This window comes from Microcaecilia unicolor, chromosome 13 (genome assembly GCF_901765095.1).
Source record: "Microcaecilia unicolor chromosome 13, aMicUni1.1, whole genome shotgun sequence".
Classification (NCBI taxonomy): Eukaryota; Metazoa; Chordata; class Amphibia; order Gymnophiona; family Siphonopidae; genus Microcaecilia; species Microcaecilia unicolor.
The window spans coordinates 64,398,984-64,422,539 of record NC_044043.1 but is presented as its reverse complement, the minus strand read 5'-3'; the positions used below and the strand labels follow the sequence as shown (position 1 = coordinate 64,422,539).

Genomic DNA, 23,556 nt, shown 5'->3' with positions numbered 1-23,556 from the left:
CTTTTCCTTGTCCCTTTACAAATTAATGGAAGGCTCTTTGTAACTTAGCACATATAGTATCCAAATGTGTCCTGAGTGGCTAGACGTCAAGAATTCCATACTGTTAAGGTAGACTCTTCTGCACTCTCATGCTAGGATGCTCCATTTCACCATACAACTTGATTAAAAAAAAAACCTGTGATATTTACTGGTCCATGTTTATTTTGTTTTGCATCAGCAATTACCCATTCATGATTATAAGGAGGATAGCATTTCAGATGAGTTTATTAAAGGTACCTGTAATAGAGAAATAGCTAAACAGTCATAGGTCCATGTAAAAATTTAAGAATTGTTGGAAATTATGTTTTTGATCCACAAAATATAGTTACTTACTTTTGTATAAACACCATACTGGCCTTCAACACCACAATCTAGTCCCCAGGAGACAATACCTCCAATGAACCATTTCTTATGTTGTTTTTCCTGAAAAATTAAAGGTCCACCACTGTCCCCAGTACAAGAATCCTTTCCTTCACCACCAGCACAGAACATGTTCTCTGTTAGGACAAGTGCTTTGCCACCTGGTGATTTCTTGTTTGTATATGAAGCATTACATTTTTCTTGGCTCACAACATCCACATCCACAAACCTCAGATGTTGAGAAATAGAACCTTTCTCTGTAGTTCCCCAACCAGCTACAACGCCTGTGTCATCAGCCATCACCTGAAACCTGTTTTCTTCTCCTGGCAAGCAAATTGCCATTACCATTGCAGTTATTGGGACTTTAATTTTCAGTTTTATTAGTGCAATGTCATTGTTAAAATTGGTGTCATCATGAACGTATCCCTCATGGATAAAAATTTCTTCTGGCAAGGCTTGAATGTAGTCACTGGCATGTTGCCTCACTTGACCCAGTTTCAGGGTTAGGGAAGAAGGATCTTGAAGGTCATAGATGACATGAGCAGCTGTCAAAACCCAGCTGTCATATAGAAGAGCACCTCCCCCTAGCAAATCTCCATGAGTTGTAAACATAACTTGCCAGGGAAAATCGCCAGAGCTGGCTTTTCTTCCTCCGTGGATGCGCTGCATTGGCCTCTTTGTCTTGATACCACATTCTGAGAAAATCATTGCAGCAATAAATACAAAACAATATAAACATGGCAATAAGCCTGGAAGGTCTACGTCTATATAATATTGCTGATGAAGTCTGTTGGGGCCAGAGCATGCCAATAGATGTCACTGTGTGCATAGTATTCCTGAGTGGGCTTTAAACAGGAGGCCAGAACACAAGGAAGGTGAAAATGTCGAAGCCATGCAGTGCTCAGTACAAGACTACAAGGCATGGAGGCAACAGGATGGACGGTAGTGGAAGAAACAGAAAACACTATAACTATGGTGCAGAAACAGTCAAGGGAGTACTGCAAAAAAAAAAAAAGAGTTCCAAAGACACGAGGGAAGCATGATGGTCATACACAGAACTTTATTCAACTTATAGTCTATGAGTTGAATAAAATTCTGTGTATGCCCATCTTGGTTTCCTCATGGCTTTGGAAGTATCTTTTTTTTTTTTTTCACTACTCCCTTGACTTCTATGGTTTCACAGTAGCAAGCAATGGGAGAGAGGAAGGAAGGGAGCGCATATTTGGGTTTCTTGTATAAATATTTTTTTATTTTATTTATTTATTGCATTTCTATCCCACATTTTCCCACCTATTTGCAGGCTCAATGTGGCTTACAGAGTGTAGTTATGACATAGTCTACAGGATATCAGATACAGTTTGTAATATAGGAGTATTATTGAATTTGTCCTTTATTTTTACTGGCACTACTGGGCAAATATTTTCATTGAAGGCAGGTTACATATGCTGACAACAGTTAAGCTGCATTGGAGCCACAGGCAGTGGTTTGGGAGAATGGAGATGGTGTTTGGCAGCAGTGAAAGTGAGTTTGTAGCTGTTGTGCACTGCATCAGCAGTCTCCATTAAGTGGCATATCTGGCATCAATAAACAACCTAAAACTGAAGTGGCAGAGAAAACTTCTTTTTGATTGATATAGTTTGAGTCTTGCCGTGTCTGAGTAAGTGGAACCAATGTTTCAGCCATCGTGCTATGACTTTCTTCAGAGTATTCTGTGAGGGACACAGTTTGTCTTTATATAGTGGGTTCACAATCCTGATTGGTTGAAGTTTGAGGTGAGTGGTTTCCTCGGTGGGAAAATTGAGGTGGGAAAGGTCATTGGTCACAAAGAATTTTGGCAGGAAGTTCTGGTGGTCAGAAATTAGAATTTTGGCAGGAAAATTTATTTGGTCACAATTTTAAATTCTGGCAGTATGGGTGGCCCAAGGCAAGATGCTACCTGAGGCGGGGCTGAGAGGCCACTCCCCTCCCCCTGCCAAGTTCTGGCATCTCCCCCCCTTCCTTCCTTCCTCCCCCCTCATTCCCTGATTTTACCTTCTTTGTATGATTTTAAAAGCCAGTGGCACAGCAATTCTCATGCGCTGCCGTTCCTCTAGCACCGGCTTCTTTACTGAAGCCACTTTGGAGGAAACAGGAAGTTACATCAGAGAGGTGAAGAGATGGGTGCCAGCGGCAGGGCATTGTATGGGAATTGCTGCTGCTGGCTTTTAAAAAATGTAAAAAGAAGGTAAAATTGGGGAATAAGGTAGAGAAAGGAAGGTGGGAGATGCTGTCTGAGGCCCCCGCCTAATGGGTGGCCTAATGTTCGGGCTGCCCCTGTCTGGCAGGAAATTGATTGGAACAGTTCTGACATTGGAGGGGGGAAGAATTTCTATAGGTCATATTCTGAAACTTTGAAATGGGGAAAATGATGTTTGTCCTTGACACCAGCCCCTTTTTGTGCTAAATTTGTTTTCACTGAATAGTTGCCATGATTTGTTTAATTTTTCTGCTAAGATTCACATTTGTGGCCAACCGACTTTCCAGCCTCAATTTCCTACTGAAATCTCCTGCCTTCCTGAGGAAACCACCCATCTCAAACCTTGACCAATCAGGTTTGAGAACCCACTTTTTAAAGACAAACTACAGACCTCATAGCATACCCTGAAGAAAGCCACAACACAATGGCTGAAAGTCAGTTGCTCTTACTGAGATGCAGCAAGACCTGGACAGCCACAACAATCATGAGGCCAGCTGCAGAAGCATAAAATAGAACTAGGGTTTTTTCCTTGTGGTAGTGGGGAAGTGAGGAGTATGTCAAGGGAGAGAGAGATGGAGGGGAGGTGAGGGTTGAAAGGGGTAATTCAAGATCGATGGTCATTTAACCACAAGTCTCTTACAGGTTTCAGCTAGTGTTTTATATATAAATTCTGAAGAATTGGCATTGCATCAATCATTTCTAACTTACTAAACAGCTAGTAAAAAGTTGACATCCTAAGATAAATAGCCATATTATAGATGAATTATTTCTAGCAGAAAAATTAACAGGCTAAACCACCTGTCAAACTTGTCTGAACTCTGGTGTAAGCCTTTCTTGACCATGAAACATGCTGCATTCTTGTTTTCTCAATGCTAAGCAGAGATTTGTCTGTTAAATTTTACATAACAAATGACTAACATACAAGTTTAAGTATAAAAAAGATTTGGGATCTCTAGGAAAGGCACAAATTAATTCATTCTATTTTAACTAAGCTGAGATTAGGTGGCAGAGCCGGTGGGAGGAGGCGGGGCTAGTGCTGGGCAGACTTCTATGGTCTGTGCCCTGAAAATGGCAAATACAAATCAAGGTAAGGTATACACAAAAAGTAGCACATATCAGTTTATCTTGTTGGGCAGACTGGATGGACCATGCAGGTCTTTTTCTGCCGTCATCTACTATGTTAAGGAGATGATGGTAAATAAGGATCGATTGACTTGTTTAGTTTTCTTAGTTATCATATAGTAACTGCTTTTAATATAGCAGTTCTAACAGAAAATGATTTCAAGGTGTAAGTCCTACTAATGTACTCAATATCAGCATTTAAAATTCTTTACTAAGCCTTCCTGTCAGAATTGCATTTTATATTTTGCCAGATAGTTTCCTTCTGCTTTAGGCTTCCACTCAGTTTGAAATGGTCTCTAGTGCATTTCATTTGCAGCCTCCTGCTATTTTCTTCCATTTTATAACTTACCCCTTCACTTCCTACTTCTCCACTCCAGTGTAGCCCATTCATTGCAAAAACACCAATGTCTTTCTTTAACTGGTATCTGAATACAATCTTGCTACTAGGTGGTACTTTTGCATACAAGCAGAGACTCCTCTCAAGGGCTGTTGAATGTGGCATCTCCAGCCAGACTGAGGCACAGAAGTTGGGCTTGGAATTTGTATTCATGTCTCTTGCATATGCAGGACTGGTGTTAAGCATGTTGGGGCTCAGGACATAAACTTGGGAGGGGGCCTCAACATCAGTCACTAGACTGTTTCATTTATGTTTACAATCAAAAAGCACCAAGAGCCTTCAAAACAAGGGCGTAGCCAGACAGCAGATTTTGGGTGGGCCTAGGCAAGAAGTGGGTGGGCACCAAATGTTCTCCCCCCACCCCTACTACCAAAAAAAATATCTCAGCTGGTGGGAAAATGCTTCTCTCCACCTTGGCAGTCTGCAGCAGACATGCACTGAAAACTGAGCATGCGCAGGTGCCAGTATTGTGGAGAGCAGCATTTTCATTACCTTCAGGGGGAAGTCTTCAGCTGGCAGAGCTTGGGATCCCCACCAGCTACCGCTGAACATGTACTACCGTTGGGTGGGCCTGAACCCTAAGTGGGTGGGCCCTGGCCCACCCAGGCCCACCTGTGGCTACGCCACTGCTTCAAAAACAGAACAGTTCTTTAATTCATGGACTTGACACGAGTTGTGTTTCAGCGCACAGCACCTGCATCAGGGGGTCATAAAAGCAAAGGACTGCCAGATGCAGTATTCCTGAGCCTGGCTGATAACTATTTTGACAGCCAGTTGTACTTTCAGACACTCAAAGTCAGCATTCTCTGAACAGAATGGCAGCATTTAAGTTTGAGCAGATTTTGAGTCACCTGTGATGTGGAGGCCCAGAGAAATTGCCTTGGTTATCCCCCACGCCCAATGCTAGCCCCAAACATGTAACACTGCCACTGAATGACTGGACTTACTCTTTGGCAAAGAATATCGTGGGCATTTCTCACCATTTGACACTTTTTCATTTTTTGGATGGAAGATACTTAAATGACCTCCTAGCTGGAGTGAGCTTCAGAGGTTGAGAAGTAAGACCAAAGTAGGGCACACTTCTAAGGTCTGGGTTCCTCAAATGGCAAAGACAGATCAGGATCAAGGCTGGAGTGGGGTTTGATAACAAGTTTGACAACTCCAGAAGTAGGACCGGTGCCAGGCAGACTTCTGTGGCTTTTGCTCCAAAATTGACAGGGAGAGACGGAGATTAAGTATACTAGTGTTTAATAATAAAGTAGTTGAACCTGTGCAGCAGAGTGACAGATTCAATTCTGACCACCTTGTTGGGCAGATTGGATGGACCGTGCAGGTCTTGATCTGCTGACATTTACTATGTTACTATGTAAATAATCCATATCCAGCAGACAGCCAAGACCTGTCGCCTCTTTCTCTATAACATCAGCAAAATTTGCCCCTTCCTCTCCGAGCACACCACCCGAACTCTCATTCACTCTCTCATCACCTCTCGCCTTGACTACTGCAACCTACTCCTCACTGGCCTCCCACTTAACCATCTATCCCCCCCTTCAATCCGTTCAGAACTCTGCTGCCCGTCTTATCTTCCGCCTAGACCGATATGCTCATATCACCCCTCTCCTCAAGTCACTTCACTGGCTTCCGATCAGTTCAAGCTTCTCCTACTAACCTACAAATGCACTCAATCTGCAGCCCCTTACTACCTCTCTACCCTCATCTCCCCTTACGCTCCTACCCGTAACCTCCGCTCACAGGACAAATCTCTCCTCTCAGTACCCTTCTCCACCACCGCCAACTCCAGGCTCCGCCCTTTCTGCCTCGCCTCACCCTATGCTTGGAATAAACTCCCTGAGCCCATACGCCAAGCCCCATCCCTACCCATCTTCAAATCCTTGCTCAAAGCCCACCTCTTCAGTGTCACTTTCGGCACCTAACCATTGTACCTCTATCCAGGAAATCTAGACTGCCTCAATCTTGATTGACTGCACTTTTTGTCCTTTAGATTGTAAGCTCCTTTGAGCAGGGACTGTCCTTCTTTGTTAGATTGTACAGCGCTGCGTAACCCTGGTAGCGCTTTAGAAATGTTAAATAGTAGTAATAGTAGTAGTAGTAGGATAAAGCTTGTGAGGTCATTAGTGTCTATTCTGTCAAATCAGGAGAAGGAATCGCTGAGAGCGGCATATCTCTAGCCTTGTGTTCATTTATGAGCTTCTGTATTTTTGCTTATTTTGCGATTTATTTGTTAGAATTAGGAGACATGATATGGGCCTGCAAGGAAGTAGGAGCAACCTCAGGAAATATTTACTTTTTTCACTAAACGAGTGCCAGGAATGCCCTCCTGAACAACGTGATGGAATTGAAATAGAAGTGTGGTATACAGGGGCTCAAAGCAATTTCAATAAAGAAATTTGTAATAACTTTAAGCTTCTTGTGGTAATTCAGAAGCCCCTCTGTATAGATCTGAGTAATTGATAAAACACATGTAGAAAGGCCCTACCAAAAATGCAAAGTTTATTATTAATTCAAAAGCACCATTCTCCCTTCTTGGTTGGTTTCATTGTAGAAATAAATAAACAGCGAAACATTTGTTGGCTAATGAAACAGATTCACCACATTGTCCGAGTGCAAATAGGTGGAAGTCATGCTGCTAACACTACCAAACCTGAAATTTCAGTTTTTGCTATGAAATGTTCCTAGGAAGATCCCATGTTGAAATTAGCATAGCTTCTCCTTGAAAACGTAAAAGAATGGTATATAAATTGAAATACATATAATGAAAATGCACAAAGATGGCAGAAAATTGTTTCTTTGTGCAATTTTGGTATATTTTAGGCTTGCTTTTCTGAAGTAGGCTGTGAAGACTGTAAGGCTGTTTATAGCTGTCCCGCATGCCGTTTAGATTCTTTAATGTATAATTTGTCAATTGGTATTTTGTATTTCTTATCTTTTGTTTTTATTCTTTAATTTTTTTAGGGCTGCATTTCAATTAAAAATTGTAATTCCCCCCTCCCCCCACTGCAACTCATTGTGACTCTGGGCAATGAAGGGTTATGGGCCCCTTTTACCATGCTGTGGCAAAAGGGGGCCTGCACTGGCATCGGCACATTTTTTTGATGCGTACTGAGGCCCCCTTTTACCCTTTTTTAAGAAATGGCCGTGCAGCAAGGGAAGTACGTGCCACGTGGTCATTTCAGAGACAGCCCTTACTGCCACCCATTGAGGTGGTATTAAGGACTCCAGCAGTAACCGGGCCGTGAGCGGCACTGCCTGAATATCACCAGGTACACACCAGTGCTACAAAAATAAATATTTATTTGTAGCTTTGGATTTGACAGCGTGCTGGAGGTGGGAAGTACCGCTGGGCTGCTGCGGTATCCCGGTGGTACTTCCTTTCTGGTGGGTGGTAAGCCTGCATTGGGCTTACCGCTGCCTTGTAAAAGTGGCCCTAACTAACTTGCCCAGACTAGAGTCATAAGGAGCTGCAGTGGGAAACAAAATAAATAACATACCTTTAATCATGATTAAAATTTTTGTCTAATGCACCTTTGTCAAAAGGTGCTGCAGAATATCTGCTTAACCCTTCAGTCTGGTTCTCAGTTGATGGTCAAGATCTTTAGGGTACATTTATCTTGTTATGACTTATTCTACTGACTTATTCTACTGCCCTCTAACCCCAGAAGCATTGGCTGTACATTACCAGGTTCACACACGGGGAGTTTCTGTTCCCCCTTTAAACGTTCCCAGATTCCATCAGTACCACAACGGTATCTACCTGAAAATCATTATAAAAAAGAAAAATCAGATTACAAAATAGTACTGAGATTAAACATTAACATTGTATATTATAGCAGAGTCATATCAATCTACCCAGTCATTCAGCCACTTGTAAGATTTTTCCTTATCCAAGATGATCATCATCTTCCTTCTTTATATTCCTCCCTTTTGTGCAGAAGAGCATACCACATCACTACTGAATTCCCTCTAGCACCAACCTTTCCCATGCACAGGAGGTAATGTATGCAAATCTAACTCATGAATATTCATTGCAAATAGATCAAGGAAAAGCACTAGATGTGGTGTACTTAGATTTTAGCAAAGCCTATACTTCTGCATAGGTGACTGATAAATTGAGTGTCCTCAAGTATGAGCCCTAAAGCGATGGACTGTATTAGAAATCTGTGAGTGGAAGGCGATAAAGGATAGTGGTAAATGGAGTTCATTCTGAAGAAAGGGATGTTATCAGGATTGGTTCTCGAACCAGTTCTTTTTAACATTTTTGTAAGCAATATTGTGAAAAGGCTGTCTGGTAAGGTTTGCCAAAATCTGCAATAGGGAAGACCCCCCACCCGATGGGGTGGATAACATGAGGAGGGATCGTGTGAAATTTGAAAAATGGTCTAGAATTTGGAAGCTAAGATTTAATGTAAATAATGCAGGGTTATGCATTTGGACTATAAAACCTGAGCGAGAGGTTCAGTACAGTATATAAGGAGTGAAGGACTTTGGTGCATGAAAGAGGAATGGGACTCAGCGGGGAGGGGAGGTGATTTGTTTCTGATCATCTTAAGGTGGCCAAAGAGGTAGAAAAGGTGATGGCAAAAGCAAGAAGGATGCTTGGGTGCATAGGGAGAGGTATGGCCAGCAGGAAAAAGGAAGTGATAGTGTCTCAGTATAAGTCTGATGAGACCTCTATGACAAAACAGTGGGTTTTTAAGCCTGTAAAACTGCCTTAACCCATTAGTGCCCAATGTTCCCATATGGGAATGTTCCCATATGGCTTATTATGGGAACATTGGACACGAATGGGTTAATTAATTCTTGAAGTGTATTTCTCCTATTGGCCGTGTTTCCTTATTTTAAAGCAGTTACAGAGGGATGACTGTTCTTTCTTTAGTCTAACACAGATAGGAATTAAGATGCAGTATACTTTTGAAAACTTGTTGTTCTGGGCTCTGATTGGCCCAGGAGCTCAAATTCATCTAGGATATACAGACTTTTTCCCCCAGTCATAGCCAGGGAGAAAAAAGAGAAAGATTTCTTTGTTGAGACCCTGTGAACAGTTATATTTGATAACTGTGAGCAGCTATATGTCCTGAACTCCTCAAGTACTATTTAGATAGTAAACAAATGCTTAGTTTTATAATTGATCCATATTTCATTTATCTGTTATTGTTTTGCTGATTGCACCTTTTCTATTCATTGTTCTAATTTTTCATGGCAATAAACATTTTTAAGGCTACCACTGGAATAGTGATGGCCAAAGCTATGCAGCCTAAAACAACTGAAAAAGTACTGACTAGGCCAAACAACAAGTAAATGATTTAATATTTGAGAATCTGCAAAAAGCAGGTCTGAATAATGACTTCTGACACAAATTGGTACAATTTTTAAATCAAATATAGCATCTGTAATGAAAGATCAGATGAATAAAATGGAGCTTATTAGTTTTGGTATACAATGATACAGAGGTAATACAGAGTTCATGAGAAAGGTATGAAAAGTATTGCAGCCGGAAGATGTGAAACTGTTATCTCAACGCTTCCCAAAACACGTTGATAATTAGCAGTAGCTGAGAACGGAAGGAGTTGGGTACATCAGATAGCAGATCGCGTGGGAAAGTATGATCTCAGAAAGTGAGAAAGATTAGGAGCAAGGTTTCTCACCATTCACTTCTATGGAGAGGATAGAGTATAAAAGATGGCAGATTTTGGCTTAGTTTGAGAGTCCTCTCCAAAGCTTCTGTCAGACGGCGAAGCCCTGTGCGGCTGAAACCAGAATCTGATGTCTGTATTTGTATCAACTTGAAGACTTGTGTTTGGGTAAGAAATAAAATGTACCTATCTATTTACACTATCTAAACCTATCTCTGTCTCTATTTTTATTGATTCTATCTTCTCTTTACCTAACATTTAGCCTAAGGTAGATCACATACAAGTGACACTCAGTTTTGGACAGAAAGCAGTAGTTATGGGAATTAGTTTTCAATTACAGCTCCTAATGCCACCCCCTTATGATTGGGTGACAATGGAGGTCAGAGAAACTATACAGAACCTGATATATGAAATAAGTACCTTTAGTCCCCCGTGTGACGGAGTCAGAAAGAGGTCTAAAAAGAGGTAATTAAAAACAGTGGTGACCCCGACATGATTCGAACACGCAGCCTTCTTTTTACGTCTCGGGACTGTCCCTTTTATTATTCCTCCTCATTTTTTTTCCTATTGGAAACAGTAATTACGGTGTTCAGCTTTGTAGCTGCTTACCGTCGTCCAACTGCTGTTTTCCTCTTATCTAATCAGTTCCTTCAGTCTTCTGAACTATGCTTTCTCTCTAACCACTCAGCCCACACCCCCCCTTCCTGTCCACACTTTTCTCGGCTCTTTTTCATAGTGCAGCATGAATAACTGCGTAGTATCTCTTATTCCGTTCTTTTTCCTTTTGCATCTTTGTGTGTGTCTTTGCACTCTGTCTGAATTGTATTTTTGTGTGAACTATCCTGTTCCGTCTCTGCTTTTCTTATTTCTCATTTCCACCTGTCAAAATCTTTATTATTTACTGCGTAGTTCAACTGATTGCTCTTTTTCACAGCTGTTCAGTCCTGTGCTCTCACCCCACCCCATAGCCATTTTTCTTTCCTTAAGTCCAATCTGAATCCCTTCTTCCACAACATTTTGTTCTTGTCCCCCTTTTTCTGCCACAATAATCCTCCCTGCCCTCCTCTCTGATGCTCTACCGACTCCTACACCATATGTCTGTGGTCCGTGTAAAATTTATAAGGCTGTGACCCGCACGGTACCAATTGGGGTAACTTGATACACCTTACATACACCTTTTTGGCTTCTTGTGCAAACCAGAAATCATTTTTTTTTATCTTTTGATTTCCTAGAAAACTTTTCTTTTTCCTTCTCAGTCCCATGTGGTGTGAGGGTTGATTCTCTTTCCGGTCCAAAGCTTATTACATTACTAGTAAATATATACTCCCTCTTGGGCTTCGAATCTGCCTTTGTAAATCTATTTAAACTTGCCCGAAGAGCTGTAAGTTCTAAACCCCTTTTTCTCACATTTTTTTTAACATCCTTATCCAGGCTTCCGAAACTGCCATTTCTTTCGGTAGCTTTTAAAGGTTTTCCCTAACAAGTGCTGTAGTTCACTATCTCAAGGACATGAGAATCTGGGAAGATTGCCCACTTTAGCTGCCTTATCAGTCCAGCACTGCTTTGGCAGAGGAGGCTCTACAGTTCACTTTTAAAAGCTAAGAAAGTGATTTTTTTTCCCTCTCCTCTCCCCCTTTTCCGTTCGTTTTTGTCCCTGTTCTATGCTGAAGTGGTACAACAGTCTTTTACACAGGTATCTTTCAACTCCGGTTTCCCCTCAAAATTGGTTCCTTAAGCAGGCACCATAATTGTAAAATGACTTATCTTTTCATGCCTCATGCTGCCAAGTCCGTTGTAAGTGCACTTCTGAGCATGTAAGAATGTACGGATGTATTTCTTTGCTTTCACTGTATCTTAGTCTTACTCTGCATTCTCCTTTTATCAGGGCATACTTTTTTCTCCTCTTTTGTGTCATTTTATTAGGACGTTATCTCCCACTCCCCAAGATTCACTGCTCATACTGCTTTGACTTTTGGGCGTTGCTCTCTATTTCATTCCATCTCCCTTAAACAAAGGCTTTCTCATTCTGTCTCTGAGCCATGATTTTAACCCCGAGACAGGTTTCTTTATTTTTGTACTGCAATTGACAGCTTGATAGACCTTATTGTGCTACACCATGTGCTTACAAAGTATTAAAAGGGTATCTTTCCTTCAAACATACATTACTTGACTTTCCCCTTTAAAAACCGGCTTTCTCCTTCTTTGTCCTAGTGGCCCCCCCATGACTTATACGGTAAATGGTATTACTCACTTCCTAGAGATATATCTTAATAGTCCACTATAATGTATTTCTTGCTGAATGCTTAACCGGCAGTATTTTAGGAAGGCTGTTGCATATTTTGTTTTATTGTTCTATTTAAATGATATCATATTGTGCTTGTGTTCTATGACACAGGGGTATAGCGTGGTTTCCAAGGCATATTAGATACAGACTTTTTCTTGTAAAAATATTCGTGCTCAAATCTTCATACCTTTTACTTCCGCGATGGCTGCGCTGGTCCGCTGCTCATCTATAATCTTTACATGTTTTCAACACTAATCTTATCAGCCATACAAGAAAACATTAAGCTACGTATACCTTCCTGTTCTGCTCTACCACCTTCAAGCTTTCTTTTCATAGTTTGCTGTGTGGCAACCTTAGTATACACGGTAAAGTTAAGGTGCCTTACCCGATGAGCTTACATGTTTTTTTCCCCTTTTAAAACAATATTTTTTTGCTTGCTACTTCTGGATTAGGTTTCAGAGATTCTTTCTAGGAACATGCCATATTTCTTATTTCCTTTTTCCCTTTATTTCTTAAATTTTTTTTTATTAATTTCTTCTACTAGTGTCATGCAATTAACTTTGATACCGATGTCTGGGACTTAATGCATTGAAGGGGATCCTTCAATGGATGACGGCATCTTAATTATTAGGGTCAGACTTCCATTCCATTTTCGGAGTGGCCTGCGGTTTCGGCATTATTGCCCACCTATGGGTTACCTGTATAGATGATCGCTGTGGCAATACAGGGACGCCTAAGACATTAGTTGAGATTGTATACAGGTTGACTAGGGCATTCAATATTTTTGAACGGCTAGTTGTAACAGAGAAAATTCATAGTCTTTCAATATTTTAGTTGGGTTAGTGGCAACAGAGAAAATTCCTCACCATAAATTTTTCAGTGTTTTGTTGTAAACGAGAAACATTCCAAACCACTGTAGGTCCATTAGAGGGATTAGTGGTAAAAGAGAAGATTCCTAATCCGCGGAAATCCATTGGACCGCTGCTCTTCAACTCATAGGACCTTATTCGCTGGTTTTTTTGAGTTTTTTGGGAGTGTTTGCAATGTCCCTTTTTGGGGGCTCTATCATGGGCTGGAGCTCATGGCCAATTGTAACCGGAATAATTCTTGGCAGGCAGTAGAAACCGAGATTTATTCCTGTCTTTAGAAGCACACTCTGGGGAGTAGTTTTTATTAATTTGGGATAGAGTAGTATAAATATATAATAGCTGACACTACGTATTTATTTACTTTTGTACTGTCTCTCGGTTCACAGTTTTTGTCTTGCTTTCTCCTAATGTCACTTGCGATTAAAGCGTAGAGCTTTCCGCCAATTCGTAATTTTTATTTTTTATTTTGGATCCCTTTGTTGGAGCACATTAATAGATGCATGAGTATGATTGTGTTATGTCTCTGCATGTTTTACTATTAGGATAATCATTGCATGTTTTTGTAAACTGTTAGCACATTATCATTTCTAGATCTCCCTGCTATCTCTGAAGCTGCCTTTTGAACCACTAACCTTGTACCAGGTTCTAGGACTGGTAAATATATATATTACTAATCTAGTTCATTGTTCTATAGCATGTTACAGGTCTGAAGCTTATTTATAGACCACTTGCTCACTAGGTCCCGTTATTATACATATTGGGTGATGTTATTCACTACCCGTTATATCATATCTTCCTCTCCGCACCCAACACCAAGATACTGGTGATCTGACATCTATTCAGATCTCTGGTAAGGACTTTCCGAAACAAACCTTTCTATTTTGAGGTTGACCTCCCTATGCCACCGAGAGTTCGGAAGGGCATAGTGATCCTGCCAGCTGTCCTCTTTCTCAATTGATTTTCTGCGCTGGAAATTACATTGCACGAATCGTGAGTATATTTTCATTTATTGTATGTGTTGCTATTGAACTTGCCGTTGTATACTTTCATGGCCTGTTGGATTATCTCTAATTTAAATGTTTTATTTTACCAAATTTACCAAATTTAGGATTAAGATTTTGTCCTCAATACCTCTGTATATGGGACAATAACTGTGTATATGTATGAGTGTAATTTTCCTTTTCTTGTAATTGGCTACTGGAATATTTATTTTTATATTTTTTGTTTTTTTATACCCTAAACAATTCCTTAACCGTGCACAATTCCAATGATTGGTTTCGAACTACATCTAAACATATCTTGCTTCCTCTTCTGAACTTTAAGTTTTCAACGTATCAGGATTAGGTTACTGTTTTAATTTTACGTCTATATGTTCCTGTGTGTCCTGTGGTAAATAGCATAAATTACACCAGCTATTTATTAAGGAATCATTTCTTTAGTTTTAAATGTGTGCTTTAAGGTTACTCTGCGAGATTACCTATCAACTGCAGTGGTAGTAAATCTCAAAGGAGTGTTTATTTTCCAGGATTGTATATTATTTCATTTAAGCAATGTTTGTTTGATTTGTGACATGATGTTAAATATCTGATTGTTTTTGATTTCTGATAAATTGCTTTCATTAGAAAAACAAGCACTTTTTAGTTTTAATTTTATAAGTGTATGTCCGTGTATGTGTTCTTTGAAAATTGCATAATTGTTTCAGATATTTCCTATGAAAGGTTCTATATTATATGCCATCTAAAGCACTGTTTCTTTGTGATGTTGGTTGAAATAAATAGTGCTGATGTTCACTTCCTGGTTCTCTATTGGGGATGTGTTCCGTAAGAATGAATTAACTGTTTTAATTTTTTCCTTTCACGTCTTATCTACAACTTTCAAACTTCCTTCCCTGCCTCTTAAAGATTTATGGTTTTAAGACAGAGTTCCAGCATTTCTGGTTCTCAATAGGGTTTGGAGATTAACCCTTGCATGATTAACCCTTGCATAACATAACTAACTGGTAAATCAGAACTAAAGAAATTCAGGTTGCTATTATTTCAGAGCTATGTTCAGATAAGACTAGCTACAATTGAGAACCGTATCTCTGGAAGCAGATAAAGTAATAACCTTCTCTTCCTCCTTTTCCTCTCCTGAAGTATTAATTCTATGAAGACCAATTCCACCAGCATGAAGTTTTAATACGAAAACTTGAACTTACAGTTTTTGTCTGATGTTTAATCCTATCTTCAGTCACCATAATGTCCAATGCTTGTAGTGAGTAGTAAACTCAAATTAGACACAGGAAGCACCGTTATTTCGTGATATCCTTAAGACCGAATGATAGAGATTAACCCTTTGTAGTTCTTATTTTCTCTAAAGTTCATCTTTACAATATATGATAAAGAAATTCATTACGTGTTTCAGATTTTTAATAACTGGATGGGTTATTCTATGATTCTGTGTTATCCTTGTTACTTTGTTTAGAATTCAATTTACAATGTAGGCCTACAAGCTGTTCCATTTATCATACTGGTCCATATGAACATACCCTAAGGGTCAATTTATGCATTTATTGCATTAATAAAAATTATTATTATATCCTTGAATTTTACTAAAATGTTTTAAGAAATGCTCCTACGTGTCTCCTGCTTATAAATTGGCTCCTCCTCTGTATTTAAAATATACTCTAAATTGTAAATTGGTTCCTGGGAATATATAAGCTTATTTTTAGCTATCCCTCTGAAGGTGAATCTTGATATGCTGTCATAATTTAGGGCCCAAATTGTGAAAGCATAGAAAGGATCATTTTCGAATTTGATATAATTTTCATTTTCCAAATTGGCTCTGAACTATTACAGAGGACTATAGGTAATTGTCCTTCTCATTTGATCTATTTAAACCTTGTAAAGGTCACGTGAGGAGGCCTCATAGAAATATATAGTTTTTACATCTTTCTTTTCTCATATTAAAGGCTACATTTTCCTGGAGCAGACTCTGACCACAGTGTTTCCTCAGACTCTGCTGACTTCCTGTGCCAGCACCATCAACTCTTCAGAGAAAACTTGTTTTCTACTTGTAATTTGTGATATTATATATTGAGTCTATACTCCACATACTGGTGCACCAAGGAACTAACAATGCATTCTTTGACTTTTCTTTCTAAAGATCCTGTGCTAAGATTTAACTACTAGGCATTACTCGTATCTCATCTCTATTTATTAAGTCCTGTAGGTTGACTGAAGACTGCAAATCCAATTCCTGATCTACCGCCTCTATTCCAGTTTAGTACTTCTGCTGCAACTGACCTCTGACAAGAAGAAGGAGCACCAACTTCTCCAATGAGAATTTTCTTTTGTCCAAATGATGTCCTTAATTTAGACCTTCTCGGTTATGCTCTTAAATATTCTGCTATATTAAATATTTTTGCAGGCTCATCTTTTCCAGAACTTACATGGCACTTTACATACGAGCTCTCTATTACAACAGACAGCGATCGTGATTCCAGAAGATACTTCCATCACCTGGACTAGTTATGCATTTTAAATTCCTACACATTAGACTTCTGCTCTGAATATGACTATTTCCTAAGCTACCCTTCTTTCTGAATCATCTAGCTCGTAAGTCCTGCTGGCCTCCTGCAGCTGAGGGCTCAACCCTTGGTGAATGGTAGTCATCGTAGGTGAAGATTCCATATCTATTGGCGATAGATTGCGATGCATTGCCCTCCATACATCAATAGTTGAACATTTACCATCATCTCTAAATTCTAATTGTTTTTTTTAATCTTCTCTTTTGTTCCATATACTTTACCATTGTTATTTGATCATGCCATTGTAATAATTACCAATCTGTCTTGCATTTATGTAAATTGGCTTTTCATTATTGAACCCTTCTGGGTTCCCTTTTGCTTTTGCACCTAATTAACACTGTTTTCTCCATGTTGACATTGTCTTTCATGTCTATTCAATTCACACTGATTATGCCCACTAAGATATAGCAATATATCATTCAGGCATACAGTTATTTTGCTTATTCCTTTGCCAGCCTCTGGCTCTTGATGGACTGATTATGATGGTGTATGCCTAGAATAAAGACATGAAAAGATCCCACTTTGTACACCACAAGTACGTCTTCAAAATCTATCCTGGCCCAAATGATGTTAGATCCCCCAAGGTTGTGGCAATGACCTTTACACCTTGCAAACTACTGGACCACAAGTCTTGGGTCCATGTGAAAGATATACGTGTTTACTCAGCCGCAGAACCAGATGTTACGAGCCTAACCATCTCAAGACCGGCAACTTCCTTCAGCAAGCCAGCCTGAAAACCCAGCCCTGTTAGATCTTCCAGATCTCCGTCCAGATTCTTCAGCGCTTCCACCGCCTCAACCATGATCGATGAAAGAGAATTTAGAACTGATACTTAATTTGAGAATTACTGTTGCTGTTTATGGACATTATAGATTCATATTATGTTTTATTTTCAGTTTAGCAATAATCCTGTCTAGATATTGAAAAGGTTTTATTTCCTTTATTGTTCTAAATGTTTTTCCACGAGTTTCCCCGTTATTTCTGTTTATGTAATTTAAATTGAAGTCGATATTGCTCAGATACAAGGGTAACATCAAACCCTAATACTGGCTAAGATATCATAATGAAGATGTAAACTCTGTTAGTATCAACCTGTTATGCAATTGTTTAACTTTGGTGTAGGCTTACTTGAGCTGCATGTCTTTCTGTAGGTCTGACTAAGCTCCAAGAGGGGTAACGGATATATACAATGCTTCCCATACTTCCAGGTCATTATGCATATGTCAAGATCCATGCATAACCTTGGTTAATATAAATTTTCCTAGGATTGACCATTTTTGCTGTATGAGGCAACCTCATACTTGCTATCCACTTATTAGTGCTCATGATTGGATGCCAATGATGAGTACTAGTAAGGTCCAGGAATCCCGACCTGTTTAAGGATTCTGAATACCTACAACCTTAAACAGCCTATTAGTATGATCCACTTGAAATTGCTATTACCCGCATACCTATATTTCATGGGATTTTGTAAATGAGCTCATGGATTAGTCCCATTCATAAAAACATTTCTCGCTACAGGTTTGAGTAAGTCTCAACCGAAAACTAAACAAATTGTACCAGTTGATCTTAAGACTCAGATAATTTGATGGCCTCATAGAATACCTTCTGGAATGGATGGTACCAAGGTACGTTAACCCTGGTGTCACCCTATGGGATAGGGTGAAGAGGGGAATGTTAATATATGGCCTAGCTTTAAGGCTACCACTGGAATAGTGATGGCCAAAGCTATGCAGCCTAAAACAACTGAAAAAGTACTGACTAGGCCAAACAACAAGTAAATGATTTAATATTTGAGAATCTGCAAAAAGCAGGTCTGAATAATGACTTCTGACACAAATTGGTACAATTTTTAAATCAAATATAGCATCTGTAATGAAAGATCAGATGAATAAAATGGAGCTTATTAGTTTTGGTATACAATGATACAGAGGTAATACAGAGTTCATGAGAAAGGTATGAAAAGTATTGCAGCCGGAAGATGTGAAACTGTTATCTCAACGCTTCCCAAAACACGTTGATAATTAGCAGTAGCTGAGAACGGAAGGAGTTGGGTACATCAGATAGCAGATCGCGTGGGAAAGTATGATCTCAGAAAGTGAGAAAGATTAGGAGCAAGGTTTCTCACCATTCACTTCTATGGAGAGGATAGAGTATAAAAGATGGCAGATTTTGGCTTAGTTTGAGAGTCCTCTCCAAAGCTTCTGTCAGACGGCGAAGCCCTGTGCGGCTGAAACCAGAATCTGATGTCTGTATTTGTATCAACTTGAAGACTTGTGTTTGGGTAAGAAATAAAATGTACCTATCTATTTACACTATCTAAACCTATCTCTGTCTCTATTTTTATTGATTCTATCTTCTCTTTACCTAACATTTAGCCTAAGGTAGATCACATACAAGTGACACTCAGTTTTGGACAGAAAGCAGTAGTTATGGGAATTAGTTTTCAATTACAGCTCCTAATGCCACCCCCTTATGATTGGGTGACAATGGAGGTCAGAGAAACTATACAGAACCTGATATATGAAATAAGTACCTTTAGTCCCCCGTGTGACGGAGTCAGAAAGAGGTCTAAAAAGAGGTAATTAAAAACACTAGGAATCACTGGGGATAATTTGAGAGCAGGAGAGACTCGCCCAGAGATGGTTGGGACCGTCAGTGGGAGGAAGGTTCTAGTGTAGAACACAAGTGGCAGGTGCAGGCAGGCCTGAGCTGTGCTGAGGATAGACCCTCTAAGTGGCTGCAGGGTTAGCCCCAGGTGGGTGCTAGGTGTTTCCATGACAATTCTGGAGAGCACACCTTCAAAAAAGATATAAATACGATGGAATCGGTCCAGAGGGTCAGGCATAAAATTCTCAGTATGTATATTTTGGAAGAAAGGCAGGAGAGGAGAGATATGATGGAGATTTAAGTTGTTAGCCACATTGAACCTGATCTATTGGGATAATGTGGATATAAATTAAATAAATAAATAAATAAATATTTAAGTGCATCCATAGCATAAATGTACAGGAGGCAGATCTCCAACTGAAAGGAATCTGTGAAATGAAGGGGCATAGGATGAAGGTGATAGATTCAGTAATAATCTAAGGAAATATTTATTTATTTATTAGGATTTATTTACTGCCTTTTTGAAGGAATTCACTCAATGCGGTATACAGTAAGAATAACTCAAACATAAGCAATAGACCAGTGCAGCAGTAAAAATATTCAAATTATACAAAGTATAGCATAGTATACTACTTACAATGTCAATACAATACATTAAAAAACCATTGTAATAGCATAGGGTATAAGCAAAGATGGAACATATAGATAGGTAAGAGAGTAAGAGGAATTAGAAAATAAGGTGACTAATTTAAAGAAAGTTGTATATGAGGTCAGAGCAGTGGCGTACCAAGGTGGGGGGCCATGGGGGCAGTCCGCCCTGGGTGCACGCCGCTGGAGGGTGCCGCAGCGCGCGCTTGTCAGCTCCGAGTTTGCTAACTTCGCTCATTCGCTGCAGCTCCCTCTGCTCCGGAACAGGTTACTTATGTTCCAGGGCAGAGGGAGCTGCAGCGAACGAGCGAAGTTAGCGAACTCAGAGCCGATAGGCATGCGCCGCGGCACCCCCCCAACCGGCGTGCACCCGGGGGGTGTCATTTTGCCGGGAGGGGGAGGTGTCATTTTGCAGGGGGGGGTGTGCTGCACCCGGCGGGGGCGCATCGGCGATCCGCCCCAGGTGTCATCCAGGCTAGGAACGCCACTGGGTCACAGAGATTATTAATTGTTATCTCAGCTAGGGTAGGAGTGGATAAGCATGTCCTGCTGTAGTATGTGCAGCCTGTGTCACTCCTTGTGTTTGTGAGTCTACCAGGTTAATTACTTCTTCCACTGAAAGCCTGGTTGAAGAGCCAAGCTTCCAACGGCTTCCTGAAGTAGAGATAGTCTTGTGTTAAGCGGAGCCTTTCAGGGAGTGCATTCCAGAGTGCGGGGGCTACTCCAGAAAAGGCTCACTTGTGGGTATCACATCATGTAATAATTTTTGGAGAGGGTGTGGTTAGGGATACTCCTTAGGAGGACCTTAGTGTCCCTTGGAGGTATGTAGAGGGTCATCCTGTTCTTCAAGTACTCTGGGCCATTTCTTTTAAGGACCTTGAAGATCAGACGTAGAGTTTTAAATTTAACCCTGTATTGTACTGGTAGCCAGTGAAGCCAGAAATACTTTTTCATGGAAAGAGTGGTGGATAAGTGGAATGGCCTCTCGGTGGTGGTGAGGGAGACTAAAGACTGTATCTGACTTCAAGAAAGTATGGGACAAGCACATAGGATCTTTAAGGTATAGGAAGGGATAGTAGATGGTATGAATGGGCAGACTAGGCCAAATGGTCCTTATCTGCCTTAATTTTCTGTTTCTATGTAAAAGGGAACCTTAACAGCCCTATCTTTGTTGACAGTGATTTAAATGACAGCAGTATATGACCTCTGCTTCTGTCCTTTCTTGCTTCCCAGTCCCACTCAGGTGCTGCCTGTCTAGAGTCAAGAATCAAGACATTTTTGTAATACAACAAGGCATGAACTAAATCCAAAATCCTTCCCCTTACAGGTGTGTTCCCAAAGTATGTACTAAAAAGAAAAACTTAAGTTTAGACTACAAGTAGACAATTCTAAGTTTTAGTATTGGCCATATTAGCCACGTTAAACATCTTAGTCCACTTTAAGGGGCATAGTTATCAATGTGGACTATCATAGGATGTGTTATTCTACCACTAGCTCATGCTATTTTAGCACAGGTCCTATTTTATACAATAAGACCTATCTACAATAGTTACTAATAACTAGAGAACAGAAAAATAGGTTGTCTTAACAGTAGCCCATATTGATGATAACTCCTCCCCTAAAGGTTGAAAAGAAAAATGAAGCAAAAAAATGAAAATAAGGAGGGGCCGAGGACTTAGCTGAGGGCCAGATAACATTGGCCTTGCTGCTTGAGGGATAGTTTATTGGACTGAAAGGGGGGGGGGGGGGGTTGGGAAGGGTAGGGTGGAATGTTAAGGCTCAGGACAGTAATGAATAAGGGTTATCTGCTGTTGCATTCATAACTTAAACCAGTTGAAAGGGGTAGTGTGTTATAATTGTGGCTAGTTAAAAAGTCTTCCGATTGCGTTCTAAGCTCTGATCTTTTCATCATTCTTACCATCATTGTTGGCCTCCATGATGTAGTATGGTCCATTACACTGGTACTGAATCATGGCATTGTATGTCGTCACTGTGGGTCCCGAGTAGCTAAATTTGCCATTGGATATCTCATCAGGCTCACCGCAATCAATAACTGATGGCAAAAAAGATAAATAAATAAAACAGCTTTAACTGAAAAAAAGTGTCAAAATGGTGGTGTACAATGAGATTACAAAACCTTTTAAGGAAACATCACAATGACCAACAGCAGTAGCTGTTTAGAAATTTAGTTAATGATATGTGTTGATAAGTTTGTATATATGTGTATTGTTTCAGTAATAGTTTGCCTGGCAGTTTTTCTTCTCCTTTGGGCTTCAGAGCCTCAACAAGGTGAGTTGATTAATGGTCTAAGAACCAAGAGACTTTGATTCCAATCCTGCTTCTTCCATGGATGCTTGTTGAAACCTTGGACTTGGTTCCTTCTCCAAGGGGGTTATAGTCTCGTATGTCATTTGTTCTAAGGCATCCTGGTTTAGGGGGCTCAATAAAATACCAAATGATCATTCATTGAAGATTTGTCCTCCTTTTTATGCCCTCACCCTCCTCCCTCTATGAGCTGGTAATCACAGTGACAAAATGCATCTCTTTATGGAACCTGCTATGCATGCACCTTTCATGTCACCTATAAACACTCTATTGTTCAATTGTTGGGATTCTTTCCCCATGGGGCCTGGGAATGGTCGATGAGCAGAAACAACCAGGTTTGGAAATCAATTCACATGGCAGGGTATAGCAATGCCACTATACCAGCGATTCTCAACCCCCTCCTGGGAGTACATTTAGGCAGCTGGGTCTCAGGTATATCACAATGAATATGTATGAGAGAGATTTGCATTCATGCATATGTGAAAATTTAACTCACTGTGTTAATCCTGACAACCTAACTGGCTAGTTGTGCTTGCTAAAGAGGGTTGAGAAGCATTGTACTAGGCTATTGAGTTTTAATTTGCTTATAATTGTGTGTTTGTTACACAATACAACCTTGTAAAATAATTCAGAAACTATTTTTGTAAAGGTTTTTTATATGGCTGAATATAGAAGACTTATAAATCTTCTGATAAAGGAAAAACGTTGAGTAACTATAATATGTATATACTAGATTGAATTGTAAGCCACATTGAACCTGAACTCTGGGGTAATGTGGGATACAAATGTCATTATAAATAAAAATAAACAAGCCAACTTGTGCAGCATATGGATGTACACAGAGGACGTATAATAGCGGAATAACTTTTCATAGGTAGAGTAGTAATTTGCTATAAATTGTAATCAGTGTGTCATTTGGAGGGGCTGGTTTTAGGGACACCTTAGCATGCGTTGTATTTGTGCAGAGGTTTTTTTTCTACTGAATGATCATTCATTGAAGATTTTTCCCCCTTTTTATGCCCTCATAAAAAGGGGGAAATGGATGAGTGAAGGGAGAAGGAGAGGAAGGGTGAGAGAATGAGGGAAAGGAAGAGGGGTGAGAATAAGAGTGATGGAAAGAGGAAGGGTAAGTGAAGGGAAGGAAGGGCTTAAGAGTGAGGAAAAGAGAAAGACAGAAGAGGATGAGGGCTAGGAGTGAGAGTGAGGGAAAGGGAAAAGAGGGGTGAATGAAGGGAAGGAAGAGAGGGTTAAAGTGAGAGTGAAGGAAAGAGAAAAGAAGAAGGGGCACGTGAGGCGAGGAGAAAGAGAGTGAGGGAAAAGGAAAGGGAGAGAAGAGTGGCGAGGGAAGGTAGAGGAGGGTAAAATTGAGAATGAGGGATAGGGGAAGGGAGAAGAGGGGTGAGTAAAAGAAATGGAAGGTGACAGAGTGAGAGTGATGGGGAGGGAT

The 23,556-nt window shown here is 40.1% G+C and overlaps 1 protein-coding gene across 5 annotated transcripts in view; it reads right to left on the bottom strand.

The window, feature by feature from the left end:
- Positions 1-178: 178 nt before the first annotated feature.
- Positions 179-23,556, bottom strand: part of MASP2 (mannan binding lectin serine peptidase 2) — a 41,683-nt gene continuing 18,305 nt past the window's right edge. For all 5 annotated transcript variants that reach the window (XM_030185621.1, XM_030185625.1, XM_030185622.1 and 2 more), the window contains 3 exons: positions 21,703-21,837; positions 7,852-7,926; positions 179-1,094 (listed from right to left, as the gene is read on the bottom strand). In XM_030185621.1, coding sequence (XP_030041481.1) covers positions 322-1,094; positions 7,852-7,926; positions 21,703-21,837 — 983 coding nt within the window. In that variant the 3' untranslated portion in view covers positions 179-321. The remainder of the gene's footprint in view (positions 1,095-7,851; positions 7,927-21,702; positions 21,838-23,556) is intronic.